Here is a 17,182-nt window from a genome sequence, read left to right as displayed (position 1 = left end):
TAGTTCTGTTCTAGTTCTGTTCTAGTTCTGTTCTAGTTCTGTTCTAGTTCTGTTCTAGTTCTGTTCTAGTTCTGTTCTAGTTCTGTTCTAGTTCTAGTTCAGTTTTAGCTCAGTTCTTGTTCAGTTCTAGTTCAGTTTCAGTTCTAGTTTGGTCCTAGTTCAATTCTAGTTTGGTCCTAGTTCAGTTCTAATTCTGCTCTAGTTCTGTTCTTGTTCAATTTGACAGTGTTTTTAATTAAAATCTTATTAAGTATCCTTTTTAAATTGCAATATATATTCACCTTCACATATTAAAAAAATTCTATCAAAAATGTTTCATTGTATACTTTTAGGTTAAATTTTTAACCAACTAATACGTTTGACAAGTTTAATGAATTGTTATTTAAATAAACTAGAGATTTAAATTAAAAAAATGTATTTATTGTTTAGATATTTTTCAATTAGCAAAATAATTTTAAAATAAAATAGGTAAACAGTTGTTTTTATGTTTTTGCTGGATTTATATGAATTTGTTTATTAAACTTGTTGTCTACTTTTAGGCTAAAATGTTTAAAATAAAATTTCATAGCCTAGTTAGAGGTTGTGTATGCATATGTACATACATATGTTTATATTTAAATAACATAAATAAAATAAATTGTGAAAATAAACTCCCCCAAAACATATACGGTAAAACTTTTGAATAAACATTTTTAAGCAAAAATAATTAAAAATAAAAATTTTTATTTAAATACTTTTTTGTTTTTATATCTGTATGTATTTATTTGTGTTATTTTTATATTTTTATTTAAGAAACAAAGTTTTTTTTTTTAAAGCACTTGTGTTGTGTGTTTTTGTTGTGTTCGAAATAAACTTTAAATATTTCTTTAAATACATAATAATTTATTTATTTACCTAAAAGGCTGCAGCAAATTTAAGCAAATTGATTATTGTACAATGTTGTTGTTTTATCATTCTGGAAAGAGTTGTGTTTGTTGTGTTCGTTTTTTTTAACCATATCGAAAGTATTACGAGTTGTGTTGTTTTCAGTTTCAGTTTCAATTGCGTTTTCTGGTTTAGAAAAAGTGGCTCCAATTATTTAGTGCAAGAACATTTAGAAGCTTAAATTACAATTTTTATTAAAATTATAATATATTTTTATTTTGTTATCTTTAATATTTTTAATTATTAATTTGTATATTTAATATTTTTTTTACTTTATTTACTTTCTTTTGTTTTTGTTGCAAAAAAGTTCATAATTAAAAAAATATTTTTTGTTATTTTATAACAAACTTTTGTAAATTAAAATTTTTTATTTAAAATATATGTGTTTTTTCGTTCTTCCGTCTAATCCATCGATCTATTGTGGTTATTTGCAACCACACATGGGAGTTTTACATTGTTAGGGAAACTATTGTAATATATTATATGACCAAATTATTGAAAAATAACATGTGTTAAGGGCAGCTAACATTTGGCTGCATATGTTTAATTAATTGCTTTAGTACTTGTATATTTATTAGTTTTATTATTGTTATGCTGTCATTTTAATGCTTAATTTCTTAATTGACAATGAACTTGTCGAAATGTCAATAAAATATTTCGTATATATAATTTAGGTTATATGTATTTGCAATGGTGTCATATGGAGATTGCTGATTGACATATTTCTTAATCACCAAATAATTATTTTAAAATATTTAATTATTGTTATTGTAAAGTTAACTTAGTGATTCAAAAACTCGTTCCAGTTTTAAACAAGTTCAAGTTTAGTACTTGTTCAGTTGTAGTTTAGTTGTAATTCAGTTCTAGTTCAGTTCTAGTTTAGTTCTAGTTCAGTTCTAGTTTAGTTCTAGTTCAGTTCTAGTTCAGTTCTAGTTCAGTTCTAGTTTAGTTCTAGTTCAGTTCTAGTTCAGTTCTATTTCAGTTCTAGATCTAGTTCAGTTCCAGTTCAGTTCTAGTTCAGTTCTAGTTCAGTTCTAGTTCAGTTCTAGTTCAGTTCTAGTTCAGTTCTAGTTCAGTTCTAGTTCAGTTCTAGTTCAGTTCTAGTTCAGTTCTAGTTCAGTTCTAGTTCAGTTCTAGTTCAGTTCTAGTTCAGTTCTAGTTCAGTTCTAGTTCAGTTCTAGTTCAGTTCTAGTTCAGTTCTAGTTCAGTTCTAGTTCTGTTCTAGTTCTGTTTTTTTTTCAAGTTCTGTTCTAGTTCTGTTCTAGTTATGTTCTAGTTCTGTTTTAGTTCTCTTCTAGTTCTGCTCTAATTCTGGTCTCGTTCTGTTCTCAGTTTGTTCTTATTTTGCTCTATTATCATCTGTTTAGAATTAATATTCAAATACTCAAATTAGTTAGCATACCCTAAGGCTGTATAAATTTAATTCATTTAACTTAAAAAATACAAATTTGTAAAAATATATTTCTATTTAATTCTAATAAAATCTATGCCATTAAAGATTTATTTTTAAATACATTTCTTAGAAAATATAAATATCTAATTAAATCAAAACCATGTTTAATACTTATGTTTCTATAATTCATTATATTATTAAATCGTAAAATATTTATATCCTCTACTTAAGCATATCTCAATTTAATTGAAATAATAGAATAGATTTATTTATTGTCATTGTTTAATACAAGATAGAGAGGAAACTAAATAATTTTCAAAATGAAAATGTTTCTTTCTAGTCGAATTGTGTCGTTACTGGTCGCTTTGTATTGTCTTTCCCCAGTCTCTGAAGAAATGTCGAAGTAAAAACTTTGTATATTTTTAGATTTTTTTTTGCTTTTTTTTCATTATATATTTTTTATTATTTTCTTTGCTTGACTCTTTGTATTTTGAAATGGCGTACATTAAAATTATTTGTTAAAATAAAATACACAGAAATTCTATATATTTATAGAATATAAGAACTATACTACGACTAAAAAAAGAGTTCTTTTAAAAAATTTATATGTAGATGTTTTTAACTTTTGCTTTTGTTTCAGCAAGATTTTACTATTTCTGTTTAGATGAACACTGTTTCCTAAGTGAAAGTGAATTTAGCACTAAATGTCGGTTTTATTTTTGACAAGTGTGCAATGTAGAACATTACCTTTTGAGATTCTTTCTTTTTTATTTTTCTTATAAATGTCTAAATTATAATTTTGTTATGGAAATGGTGTAAATGACATAAAAATGCCCTGTATGTGTCCTCAAAAGAAAAAAATATGTAGTCTCTATAGTAAAAATATCTAAAAAATACAACTTTTAGAATTTTACATATAAAATGGGAAAATTTTTACATTATTTGTATTATTTATTTTCTATTATTTATTTTATTCTTTGTGTATTGTTTTTGTTGTTTTTTTGTACAAATATTTAAACAAGAAACCATGACTTTTTTACGATAAGTACCACAATTTATTTACTTTTCAATAATATTTCAATTTAATTTTGTCTTACTCTTGTCAACGATGTCCGTCCATCTGTCTGTCTTTATATAAAAAAAAATCAAAATTGTAATTTCATTAACTAAAACCGTTCATTCAACACTGAATAATTTTCCTGCAAAAATGTTTTTAATTTAAAATCTTTTAAAGTTTAATTGCATATTTTATATTGTCAATAAATACTTAATATAAATGAAGCCTATTTTAGGCAGGCAAATAATAATTATTATTGATTTTCATTAACAGCCTCTTAATTATTATATTTAATAATACTTTTAATATGTTTATTTAATTGTAAATTATGGTATTTTTTGTTTTTTTTTTGCAAATTAAATATGCCATTAATTAATTGCTATAATAAGGGGGACAGATTTCATTTAAAATCTGTAACATACAAATGGGCGCTTAAGTGGAATTAGTTAATAGTTCATTGAAATCATAATAGAAAAACAGCACTTGAAAATAATATTAATTATTAATTTTAAAGTGGATGTAGAGCAATCTGTGAAAATATGAAATCTACTTTGGAGGTTAAAATGAACCGATTCTCGGAATAGCTTAACATTTTTTGAAGGATAATATTAAATTTGTTTTGAAAATTTTCTCATCAATATTAATTTATTCAACCCTTAAGCAATAGGCAGTGAAATATGTATTCCCTTGAAATTTTCTCTTCAATTGAAGGTCAATTTGCTATCGTGATATTATCGTGAACTGTTCATTCCTAATAGTTCATTATGTTCGTTAATTAATTACATTTTATTTTGCGAATCAATATGGCGGTAATGGAAAATAAATTTCGCGCGAATTTAAAGTTCTAGTCTAGTTGAGTTCTAGTTCAATTCTAGTTTAGTTCAGTTCTAGTTCAGTTCTAGTTCAGTTCTAGTTCAGTTCTAGTTCAGTTCTAGTTCAGTTCTAGTTCAGTTCTAGTTCAGTTCTAGTTCAGTTCTAGTTCAGTTCTAGTTCAGTTCTAGTTCAGTTCTAGTTCAGTTCTAGTTCAGTTCTAGTTCAGTTCTAGTTTAGTTCTAGTTCTGTTCTAGTTCTGTTCTAGTTTAGTTCTAGTTCTGTTCTAGTTCTGTTCTAGTTCTGTTCTGTTCTGTTCTAGTTCTTTTCTACTTCTGTTCTGGTTCTGTTCTGGTTCTGTTCTGTTCTAGTTCTGTTCTAATTCTGTTTTAGTTCTGTTCTAGTTCTGTTCTAGATCTGTTCTAGTTCTGTTCTAGTTCTGTTCAGTTCTGTTCTAGTTCTGTTCTAGTTATGTTTTAGTTCAGTTCTAGTTCTGTGCTAGTTCTGTAATAGTTCTGTTTTAGTTCTGTTTTAGTTCTGTTCTAGTTCTGTTCTAGTTCTGTTCTATTTCTGTTCTAGATCTGTTCTAGTTCTGTTCTAGTTCTGTGTTAGTTCTGTACTAGTTCTGTTCTAGTTCTGTTTTAGTTCTGTTTTAGTTCTGTTCTAGTTCTGTTTTAGTTCTGTTCTAGATCTGTTCTAGTTCTGTTATAGTTCTGTTTTAGTTCTGTTCTAATTCTGTTATAGTTCTCTTCCAGTTTTTTCTAGTTCTGTTCTAGTTCTGCTTTGGTTATTTTCTAGTTTTTTTTTCTAATTCGCTTCAGTTCTGTTCTAGTTCAGTTTTGATTCAGTTCTAATTTGGTTTAAAACTTTTAATATTTGCACATTATATTACGTAGACATTTAATTACCTTTCAAACTCATTGTCTAAAATCCTAAACAAACAGTTCAAAAGTAAATAAACCATTCATTTAAGGATGTTAAAAGTATAGCATACTTTTAAGCTGCTGCGTAATAATCAACATGTTACCTACTTTTTGTAATGTAAAAAAATGTTTTTGACATTTTTGTGTAAAAAAAAAAAAAAGAAATCAAAACGACAACAAACATTTCAAATTAAATTAAATTTTATCTATATAATTGTTACGCTCTACATGATGATGATCTCTTTATGACAAAAAAAAAAAACAATAAAAAATTTAATTAAATTTTTTTCTACACTTTTTGTTGTTTGTCATTGTCTCATATATTTTTTTGAAATATTGTATGTTTTTGATGTAAATAATTTTATCTTTATTTTTTGTTTGTTTGTCTCCTTAATATGTTTAACTTTAGTCATTTTATCGTTTTCTTGTGTATTTTCAGATTAAAACACCAAACATCAAAAACAGGAGCAATATAGCAGCATTTAAAGAAAATTCTAAAAAAGAAAGAAAACTAGACATCGACAAAAGATCTATACACGCAGACCCCTAAAAGAGGAAGAAGAAGAATAAGTAGCAGCAACATAACAAGAAGGCCAAGAAAGTACAAATTTTGTATTTTTTTTCTTCTTCTCACAGACACTCTTGCCAGCCAGTCAGCCAGCCAGCCAACGAGCCAATCAACACCGCTACAACCCCAACACGTAATTTTCAAATTTCAAAATATTTTCGTACAAAAGTTTCTAAAACAAAACTACTACAACTGCAAAAACAACAACAACAACAACAATTGCTTGCCTAACATTTTCAAAAATATTTTCGAAAAAAAATAGTGAAAAGTGCAGTCAGCCAACAAACAGCAGCCATAGAATTCTTTCGTAGAAACAACACAGACAAAAATACAAACACTTGGACAGACAGACACAAATAGTTTCATCCTGTAGCTAAAGTAAAAATTGCAATAAATCCAACAACAAAAAGAAAGCAACAACAGTGTGACAAAAAGATAAAAAAAATTTAAGCATAACATTTTCAACACGCGGCAATAGATCTCCTCTAGATTATAACATACTCAAACAGTCATACAGTCAGTCGTTTAGATACACTCAGATACAAATAAATAAAAAATAAATTTAAATAATTTTAAATTCTATAGAAATCAAGAAAAGGAACTAAAGAAAGAAACGTCGACTATAGCAAAAATAAAAAATAAAATATAAAAGAATAAAAGTATCTAAAAATATCTATAAATTTTGTTGAAAATATCACAAAAAAATCAGCTGAATAACAAACCAACCCATACGTACTTAAATTAAAAGAGTGATACTAAAATAATATATATAAAAATATATATATTTAACGAAAAAAATTGGTTGTAAAGCAAAATAAAACTTAACGAAAAACTCTCACAAAAAAACGGAAAGAAATAAGCAAAAAAAAATAAAAATCAAAACGACTTGTTATTTTGAATATTTCAAAAAGAAAATTTATTTTATTAAAACACAAAGAACGATCTCTGCCTAATTAAAAAAAAATAATATTAAAAAAATATTATTATTAAAATAACAATTTGCTTCTTTATAAATAAATAATAATAAAAAAACCTTGTCATCGAATTGTTAACAATAATTTAAAAAAAGCCATAATTTAAACACAAGAAAAATAATACGGCCGTTATCTAGTTTTTAAAATTTAATATCTTAAAAAGAAAAATATTAGTTTTATTTTTAAAACTCTAGTTAGTTAAACGTCAACGTGCGCAAGATTTAAAACAAAAGCTCAAAGCTTAAGCTAAGCTTAAAACAAACCTACAAAAATAACTTTCATTCACTTACGTAAGCAATATTTTTTTTTATTATTATAAATTCTAAATTCTAAACTGCAACGCCCGCTCTAAACTAAAACCAAACGCTTCATTTGTGATCAACTGTCAGTCAGTCAGTCAGTTTAGCCGAAGCAACAGCAGCAGCCAAAAACACTTGTGTTTTTAGCCGCTCATTTGAAATTGTTTGTTGTACACGTTTTAAAAACACTCTTTCAAAATTCTAACCTTAACAAATTTTAAACTTCAACCACAGCCTATGCATAAAATGGCAGCACCCACTGGAGCAGCGCCACCGGCGGCAATAGAAGGTGCCTTGTCGGCCCCCAAATATGGTACACTGATACCGAATAGAATTTTTGTGGGCGGTATAAGGTAAGTTTGTTAGTTTAAAGTATTTTAATTTTTATAAAGTTCCAAAAAGTATGCAATGTTTTTTATAGTTCAGTTGTAGTTCAGTTCTAGTTTAGTTCTAGTTCAGTTCAAGTTCAGTTCTAGTTCAGTTCTAGTTCAGTTCTAGTTCAGTTCTAGTTCAGTTCTAGTTCGGTTCTAGTTCAGTTTTAGTTCAGTTCTAGTTCAGTTCTAGTTCAGTTCTAGTTCAGTTCTAGTTCAGTTCTAGTTCAGTTCTAGTTCAGTTCTAGTTCAGTTCTAGTTCTAGTTCAGTTCTAGTTCAGTTCTAGTTCAGTTCTAGTTCAGTTCTAGTTTTTGAACCTACACTGTTCTAGTTTTGTTCTAATTTTGTTCTAGTTCAGTTCTAGTTCTGTTCTAGTTTAGTTCTAGTTTAGATCTAATTATGTTCTAGTTATGTTGTAGTTCTGTTTTAGTTCTGTTCTAGTTTTGTTCTTGTTCTGCTCAAGTACTGTTCTAGTTCTAATTCTGTTCTATTATTAAATTGTAAAAAATGCTGCATATTTTTAGGATTGTTAGCAATATTATTGAGAATATTTTAAAACCTATTTTTCCCCCAAATTCTTTTCAGTGGCGACACAACAGAATCCGATTTGTGTCGTGTCTTCTCCGCCTATGGTAATGTTAAGTCCACAAAGATCATCGTGGATCGTGCTGGAGTTAGTAAAGGTTACGGATTTGTGACTTTTGAAACGGAACAGGAAGCTCAAAGGCTGCAAACCGATGTAAGTTTTTCAATTTCATTTAAGCTTTAGCTCTCTCTCTCTCTATCTGTCTTTCTATATTTTTCAAACTTCTACACAAAAATCTTTCGAAAATAAACATGATATTGATATGAAAATACAAAAAAAAAAATTATAACAATGAATTTATTAATCGTAACCAATTGTATTTTTTATTTCTTATTTATTTTATTTTATTTTTTTGTGTTTTTTTGAACCTACACTCACTATTAAACTCCTACTATCTCAACGTTTTTTAAATCCAAATAAAAAACCCCATCAAATAAATAGGATAAAATAACTTGACAAACAAAATAAAACCAATAATAAAAAAAACTGAAAGATTGAACAAAAATCTCACTACTTGAGATTTAGAGGCTCTTCAAAAGTATTACCGTTTGTGCACCGTATGTGTGAGAGTGTGATTAACGCATCGACATTGTTGATTCGATTCGTAATGTTAAAAGATCTAAAAACTCAAATCGCAAAACAATACAGGGAAGCCCAATGTTTTATAAACATTTCGTTTTCGTTTCTTTTTTGAAAATTTCTTGTTACAAGTTCCATTTAATTATTTAATTTTTCTTTTTAATTTTTATTTACTGGTTTCTTAATTTATTGAGTTTTAATAATAATATTACTTTTATAAATAATTCGTTACATTCGTTCAAATCGTTAATATTTTTAATACTTACAAAAAAAACAAAATTGTTGTGTTTATAGTTTTTATTAGAAAAAAATCAGCGTTTGTTTAAACAAAATTTTATTTCTTTTAATGAATTGAATTGTTGCCATCAAACAAATATTAAAACCCCTTAAAAAACGAAAAAAAAAACTTTGTTCAAAATTTTTAATTTGTTTTTCTAATATAATTTTTGTCTTTGTTGCGTTTGTTTTTCTTACATTTCGTCACGGTTAACAGTGTTAATTGGTTTTGGTTTATTTTTAATTAATTATTTATTATTTTTGTGTGTGCGTTATTTTTTCTTGTGTCTTTTTTTTAAATAATTGCTGCTATAAAAACCGCAATTAAGTCATTAATGGTTATTCAAAAGTTGTATTGAAAACAAAGTTCTACTAAAATCTAGCAAAAAAATTAATTCTGAAAATTATGCTTCGCTTTTAAGTCAGTGTTAATAATAATTGTTGGGTTGACCCAAAACTTGTGTTTAAAATAAAAGAACATTTTGTTTTTTGTTTCTTCTTACTGTGATTAAATAATTACTAAAAAATGCTTTGATTGTAGGCCTGATTTTAGTTTTTAAAATATTTGTTAATTTTTTTATTACAAAATTCTGATTTAAAACAATTGAATTTGTCGAAATGATAGGACAACTAAGTTTTTCTTGTAAGTTTTTTTTCTATTATTTCCGGTCAGTTCTAAATTAGTTCTAGAACAGGAAGTGAGCTTTAGTAAAACTCTAGATCTGTTTTAGTATAGCTCTTTATTAACCCTAGATCAGTTTGACTTCAGTACAAGATTCAGTTATAGTTCTGTTTTAGTTCAATCCTAGTTCAGTTCCAGTTCAGTTCTAGTCCTGTTCTAGTTCTGTTCTAGTTCTGTTCTAGTTCTGTTCTAGATCTGTTCTAGTTCAGTTCTAGTTCAGTTCTAGTTCAGTTCTAGTTCAGTTCTAGTTCAGTTCTAGTTCAGTTCTAGTTCAGTTCTAGTTCAGTTCTAGTTCAGTTCTAGTTCAGTTCTAGTTCAGTTCTAGTTCAGTTCTAGTTCAGTTCTAGTTCAGTTCTAGTTCAGTTCTAGTTCAGTTCTAGTTCAGTTCTAGTTCAGTTCTAGTTCAGTTTTAGTTCAGTTCTAGCTTAGTGCTAGTTCAGTTGTAGTTCATTTCTAGTTTAGTTCTATTTCATTTCTAGTCCAGTGCTAGTTTATGTTTAGTTCTAGTTCAAGTTTAATTCTAGTTCATTTCAGTTCATATACAGTATACATATTCAGATCTATTTTAGTCCTAATTATAATTCAGTTCTGGTTTGACATTATATTAAAAAATACGTAATAATTAAAATAACGTAATCCCAACTGTTGCCTATAAAGTTTAAACCATATTTAGTTAAGAGCAATTTATTCTACAAACATTCATTAATTTTCATATCTATTCTTAAAAAAGCAAATATCTAAAATATTATAAACAATTCTATCAACTACTCCTACATTCATTCTTCTATCGCCGGGTATACAGAGATGCAATAATTGTTATAACAATAATTATAGTAAATATATGTATTATTAATTAACAATCAAATAATTTAAATAAAATAAACTAAACTTAACTAACACATATTGTCATTGTAAATTATAATCAAATACTTAAGCTTTTGTTAAAAAATTTAAATAAAACAATATTTATACAATAACATTACATTTTGTAATTTCTACTGCTTGCAATGTAATTGTTGGAACAAAATAACTTTTACCAAAATTATAAAATTACTAGATATGTACATATGTATGTATTTATCTTGTCAAATGTAGGTGTTTGAAATGTTCCTTAAACAATTGCAATTCAAGTCATATTAAAATTATTTATTTATTGTTTAGAATTTACAATTCTATAATAATTTCTTCTTCCCGATTTAATAGTAGGTTTTGTTAGATGTTGCTGGCATTTGAATTTGTTTGGGTGTTTTTAGAGATTTGTTTAGAAATTTAATTCTAGGTTATAAAATTATACAAAATCTATTTTAAATCAAACTAATTTCCATTGATTTTAATTTTTATTGTGATAATGTACATTTTTATTTTCGTTTTTTTGGGTTTTTGCTCAATTTCTATTTTCGCAAAATTCTGCAGTAATTTAGTTATTTTTGGATTATAGTTCAGTTTAAATTAAGTTTAAAAGTTCATGTCAAGACATCCAATTCGTTTCTAGTTCAGGGTAAGTTTTTATTCCTTTTGTGATCAGTTCTAGTTCAGTTCTTGTTCTGTTCTGGTTCAGTACTAGTTCAGTTCTAGTTAAGTTCTAGTTCAGTTCTAGTTCAGTTCTAGTTCAGTTCTAGTTCAGTTCTAGTTCAGTTCTAGTTCAGTTCTAGTTCAGTTCTAGTTCAGTTCTAGTTCAGTTCTAGTTCAGTTCTAGTTCAGTTCTAGTTCAGTTCTAGTTCAGTTCTAGTTCAGTTCTAGTTCAGTTCTAGTTCAGTTCTAGTTCAGTTCTAGTTCAGTTCTAGTTCAGTTCTAGTTCAGTTCTAGTTCAGTTCTAGTTCAGTTCTAGTGCAGTTCTAGTTCAGTTCTAGTTCAGTTCTAGTTCAGTTCTAGTTCAGTTCTAGTTCAGTTCTAGTTCAGTTCTAGTTCAGTTCTAGTTCAGTTTTTTTTATATATATAGTTCAGTTCTAGTTCAGTTCTAGTTCAGTTCTAGTTCAGTTCTAGTTCAGTTTTTTTTTTATATATATAGTTCAGTTCTAGTTCAGTTCTAGTTAAGTTCTAGTTCAGTTCTAGTTCAGTTCTAGTTCAGTTCTAGTTCTAGTTCAGTTCTAGTTCAGTTCTAGTTCAGTTCTAGTTCAGTTCTAGTTCAGTTCTAGTTCAGTTCTAGTTCAGTTCTAGTTCAGTTCTAGTTCAGTTCTAGTTCAGTTCTAGTTCAGTTCTAGTTCAGTTCTAGTTCAGTTCTAGTTCAGTTCTAGTTCAGTTCTAGTTCAGTTTTAGTTCAGTTCTAGTTCAGTTCTAGTTCAGTTCTAGTTCAGTTCTAGTTCAGTTCTAGTTCAGTTCTAGTTCAGTTCTAGATCAGTTCTAGTTCAGTTCTTGTTCAGTTCTAGTTCAGTTCTAGTTCAGTTCTAGTTCAGTTCTAGTTTAGTTCTAGTTCGGTTCTAGTTCGGTTCTAGTTCGGTTCTAGTTCAGTTCTAGTTCAGTTCTAGTTCAGTTTTAGTTCTAGTTCAGTTCTAGTTCAGTTCTATTTCAGTTCTAGTTTAGTTCTATTTCAGTTCTGGTTCAGTTCTAGTTATAGTTCAGTTTCTAGTTCAGTTCTAGTTCAGTTCTAGTTCAGTTCTAGTTCAGTTCTAGTTCAGTTTCTAGTTCAGTTCTAGTTCAGTTCTAGTTCAGTTCTAGTTCAGTTCTAGTTCAGTTCTAGTCCAGTTTTAGTTCTAGTCCTATTGTATTTTTTTCTAGTTCTGTACTTCATAACAAACAAAAAAATTCTACGAAATCTGCAAAACCAAATGTTTATGAACAAAACAATAATTGGTTCAAAAAACTCAAAAAAGTTTAATCCTTTTTTATAAAAAAACCCAGTTTTTTTGTTATAATACCAGCTTTTATATTTTTAATTATTTTTCTTTCTAATGCTTACAATTATTTAGTAATTAAACTAACACTTAAAAAGGTACAAAATAAACAATTGGAAAAGAATAGAATTTATTTAATAACAAAAACACTCATATTAAATATGAGTTTGTCCTTTTTTGTAGACACAATTAAAATCAATCACCAGTAACTAATTCTACTGTAAATGTAGAGGTTGTGTTTTCATTTGTTTTACTAACAACCCCCCGAAAAGCACCCTCCTAAAACCCAGTACTAACTTTTTGATTTAAAGTAGAATATTTAATATTGCAACCAGCTGCCTCCACTAGTGGGTAAAATAAAATCACATTCTAGTTTTGTGTTTGTGCTCTTTTCTGTTTCTTTCTATTTTACACTTTTCTAATTTGACTAATTAACATTTAATGTTTTTTCTCTTTTTGGGTTTTATGTGAATTTCATTTAATTACTTTACTTTAGTTTCCAGTTTTTCAGTTAAGTTCACTTCCGTTTTAAGCTGCCGCTAGTTCCGTTTTTTATTTTTATGTTGTTGTACTTCTGTTGGTACAAAGAAATTTCATGCCACACTTACATTTGGAGAGTGTCCTTTTTTCAGTTGCTGTTTTATAACATAAAAGGCATTGCAATTTCTTGCAGCAACTACAAAGCAGTTGAAGAGCGCGCAGTTGTTTACAAAATTAGAATAATTATGGGATTTCGCAAGATTTTTTTGAGCTTACGTAGGAAATTTTCTTTTTGACAGGAACAAGAATTTATATGCAGGCGCCAGAAGTGTAGGAGTTTTAGTAATAGTGTCAGAAATTTGGTCAAAGCAGTTGTTAATAAGTACATAATTTTAAGAGATGCTTAAAATTTTCACTTTGTATTTAGTTTATTAATTTGCAAAAGTTAATTTTACATTTTGAAGAAGAAATTGTGGATTTAAAGATAAAATTGTTAGTAATACTGGAACTAGAATTTAATTAGAACTGACCCAGATTTAAACTAGAGAGAACTAGAATAGAACTAGAACAAAACTAGATAGAACTAGAACAGAACTAGAACGGAACTAGAATAGAACTAGAATAACTAGAACAGAACTAGAACAGAACTAGAACGGAACTAGAACAGAACTAGAACAGAACTAGAACAGAACTAGAACAGAACTAGAACAGAAACTAAGAAACAGAACTAGAACAGAACTAGAACAGAACTAGAACAGAACTAGAACAGAACTAGAACAGAACTAGAACAGAACTAGAACAGAACTAGAACAGAACTAGAACAGAACTAGAACAGAACTAGAACAGAACTAGAACAGAACTAGAACAGAACTAGAACAGAACTAAAACAGAACTAGAACAGAACTAGAACAGAACTAGAACAGAACTAGAACAGAACTAGAACAGAACTAGAACAGAACTAGAACAGAACTAGAACAGAACTAGAACAGAACTAGAACAGAACTAGAACAGAACTAGAACAGAACTAGAACAGAACTAGAACAGAACTAGAACAGAACTAGAACAGAACTAGAACAGAACTAGAACAGAACTAGAACAGAACTAGAACAGAACTAGAACAGAACTAGAACAGAACTAGAACAGAACTAGAACAGAACTAAGAACTGAACAGAACAGCAGAACTAGAACAGAACTAGAACAGAACTAGAACAGAACTAGAACAGAACTAGAACAGAACTAGAACAGAACTAGAACAGAACTAGAACAGAACTAGAACAGAACTAGAACAGAACTAGAACAGAACTAGAACAGAACTAGAACAGAACTAGAACAGAACTAGAACAGAACTAGAACAGAACTAGAACAGAACTAGAACAGAACTAGAACAGAACTAGAACAGAACTAGAACAGAACTAGAACAGAACTAGAACAGAACTAGAACAGAACTAGAACAGAACTAGAACAGAACTAGAACAGAACTAGAACAAAACTAGAACAGAACTAGAACAGAACTAGAACAGAACTAGAACAGAACTAGAACAGAACTAGAACAGAACTAGAACAGAACTAGAACAGAACTAGAACAGAACTAGAACAGAACTAGAACAGAACTAGAACAGAACTAGAACAGAACTAGAACAGAACTAGAACAGAACTAGAACAGAACTAGAACAGAACTAGAACAGAAACTAGAACAGAACTAGAACAGAACTAGAACAGAACTAGAACAGAACTAGAACAGAACTAGAACAGAACTAGAACAGAACTAGAACAGAACTAGAACAGAACTAGAACAGAACTAGAACAGAACTAGAACAGAACTAGAACAGAACTAGAACAGAACTAGAACAGAACTAGAACAGAACTAGAACAGAACTAGAAAACAGAACTAGAACAGAACTAGAACAGAACTAGAACAGAACTAGAACAGAACTAGAACAGAACTAGAACAGAACTAGAACAGAACTAGAACAGAACTAGAACAGAACTAGAACAGAACTAGAACAGAACTAGAACAGAACTAGAACAGAACTAGAACAGAACTAGAACAGAACTAGAACAGAACTAGAACAGAACTAGAACAGAACTAGAACAGAACTAGAACAGAACTAGAACAGAACTAGAACAGAACTAGAACAGAACTAGAACAGAACTAGAACAGAACTAGAACAGAACTAGAACAGAACTAGAACAGAACTAGAACAGAACTAGAACAGAACTAGAACAGAACTAGAACAGAACTAGAACAAACTAGAACAGAACTAGAACAGAACTAGAACAGAACTAGAACAGAACTAGAACAGAACTTGAACAGAACTAGAACAGAACTTGAACAGAACTAGAACAGAACTAGAACAGAACTAGAACAGAACTAGAACAGAACTAGAACAGATCTAGAACAGAACTAAAACAGAACTAGAAAAGAACTAGAACAGAACTAGAACAGAACTAGAACAGAACTGGAATTGAACTACAACAGAAATAGAATAGAACTAGAATAGAACTAGAGCAGAACTAGTACAGAACTAGAACAGAACTAGAACAGAACTAGAACAGAACTAGAACAGAACTAGAACAGAACTAGAACAGAACTAGAACAGAACTAGAACAGAACTAGAACAGAACTAGAACAGAACTAGAACAGAACTAGAACAGAACTAGAACAGATCTGGAACAAAACTAGAACTTTGATGTATGTCCGCGTTAGTCTCCATTATAATTTCTCATCCCTTATTCAATCACCATCACTCACGTGGAGGCTATTTAAATAATAAAAATTTAATGAAAACATTAGTTTAATTTTTAAGATCAAAATCTTTGCTTTCTATTCTGTCATTTTGATTGACAGCTGACAATTTAACGTTTGTAAAGTGTCAAATGAAATAAACTTAAATATCTTTAACATTTTAATTTTAATTAATTAATTTTCTTTGAGTATTGTGGTTCATTAAAAATTTTAACAAGTAATTGTCCATTTCAATTGTAATTTCGAAATAAGGATAATGAATTTATGTTATTTTGTGTAAATATGGGACAAATCTTATATAGTGCTTTACGTATGTAAGTGTTACCGTCCGATGTTCAGAAATTCAGTTTTCGTGAAGATTGTTGTAGATGGATAATATCGCTTTCGAGGTATTGGGATATTTCTTTCTCCGATTCATTTGGGTTGTAATGGTTATATGTATTTTTTCCTATATAATATTTCATTTGAGCTGTTTCGAAACTATAAATTATATATTTTAAAGTTTTCGTATTTTTTCTTTAATTTTTTTTATTTCTTATATTTTAGTAATGTACACCTTTATTTTTTAAAATATTTATTTATTTATTTATTTCATTTAGTTTCTATTTTGTTAAGCGAAAACGTTTTGTATATGAACTGCCTTGAATTGTATAAAAATTAAATTGATATCAAAAAAAAAAAGCAGAAACCTTTTAACAAATATTTATGAAATTGTGTTCTTTTACAAAAATAAAGTTCAAGTTGATTTATTATATTACTATATATTCAAATACTTTATATAAACTGTTATATATCGTTTACTTTTACTATTTTTTTTTAATTCTTTACCACCTTAGATGAAGAAGAGCGTTTGAATTATTTACAGTTACAAGTTTCCGTTTTAATTTTTTTATTATAACTTTACTTTGTGTTGCGTTCAATTTTTTATTATAATTTTATTTTCCGTTTATATGATTTTTTTTCTTACTTTTTATCTTTAATACATAAAAAAGCGTTACGTTTTTTACAGTTTATGGTTCATACTTACAATTTGCAATTTTAAAGAATTAAAAACAAAAGAAATTATTTTTTTTAATTTCTTTTTGCCCATAATTAAAAGCTTAAAATTAATAATATTTTGTATATATTTTCTTTTTTTTTTCTTAATTAAAATAAACAGGCTGAATGTGTTGTACTGAGGGATCGTAAATTAAATATTGCGCCAGCCATTAAAAAACAGGTTGGTTTATTTGTAATTATTTTAAGTTTTACCCTATTTTTTTTTGTTTTGTAATATTTAATTAATATTTTAATTAAATTTTCTCTTTTTTTCTCTCTTTAATTACTTACAATTTTAGTCAATTGTGGCTGCAAATGGTGCTGTCTATTACACAACTACACCTCCAGCTCCCATTAGTAATATGCCTATTGATCAATTTGCCGCCGCTGTTTATCCACCAGGTATTTATGGTATTTAAATTTAAAAATGTTTTAAAGAAACTAATAAACACAATTTACATATTTATATACATTACTAGTGCTGAAATAATACCTTCAGAAAAAAGTTTTCGTTTAAAAAAGTATGTTCGATGCTAGTTCTGTTCTAGTTCAGTTCCAGTTCAGTTCTAGTTCTGTTCTATGTCAGTTCTAGTTCTGTTCTAGTTCAGTTCTAGTTTAGTTCTAGTTCTGTTCTAGTTCTGTTC

At 28.1% G+C, this 17,182-nt stretch overlaps 1 protein-coding gene across 2 annotated transcripts in view; it reads left to right on the top strand.

Moving 5' to 3' along the window:
• Nucleotides 1-16,972, top strand: part of LOC111683247 (protein boule) — a 20,659-nt gene extending 3,687 nt beyond the window's left edge. Inside the window, exons 2-7 of one of the 2 annotated variants that reach the window (XM_046950957.1) lie at nt 5,547-5,677; nt 5,744-5,808; nt 7,183-7,301; nt 7,906-8,059; nt 16,660-16,719; nt 16,838-16,972. In XM_046950957.1, coding sequence (XP_046806913.1) covers nt 7,186-7,301; nt 7,906-8,059; nt 16,660-16,719; nt 16,838-16,957 — 450 coding nt within the window. In that variant the 5' untranslated portion in view covers nt 5,547-5,677; nt 5,744-5,808; nt 7,183-7,185 and the 3' untranslated portion in view covers nt 16,958-16,972. Of the gene's footprint in view, nt 1-5,546; nt 6,940-7,182; nt 7,302-7,905; nt 8,060-16,659; nt 16,720-16,837 lie in introns of both variants that reach the window. The other variant, XM_046950956.1, reaches the window with a different exon arrangement.
• The last annotated feature ends 210 nt before the right edge of the window (nt 16,973-17,182 follow it).

This window comes from Lucilia cuprina, chromosome 5, assembly GCF_022045245.1.
Source record: "Lucilia cuprina isolate Lc7/37 chromosome 5, ASM2204524v1, whole genome shotgun sequence".
In the NCBI taxonomy this organism is placed as follows: Eukaryota; Metazoa; Arthropoda; class Insecta; order Diptera; family Calliphoridae; genus Lucilia; species Lucilia cuprina.
The sequence above is the reverse complement of the archived record's forward strand: the minus strand, read 5'-3'. Positions and strand labels throughout refer to the sequence as shown.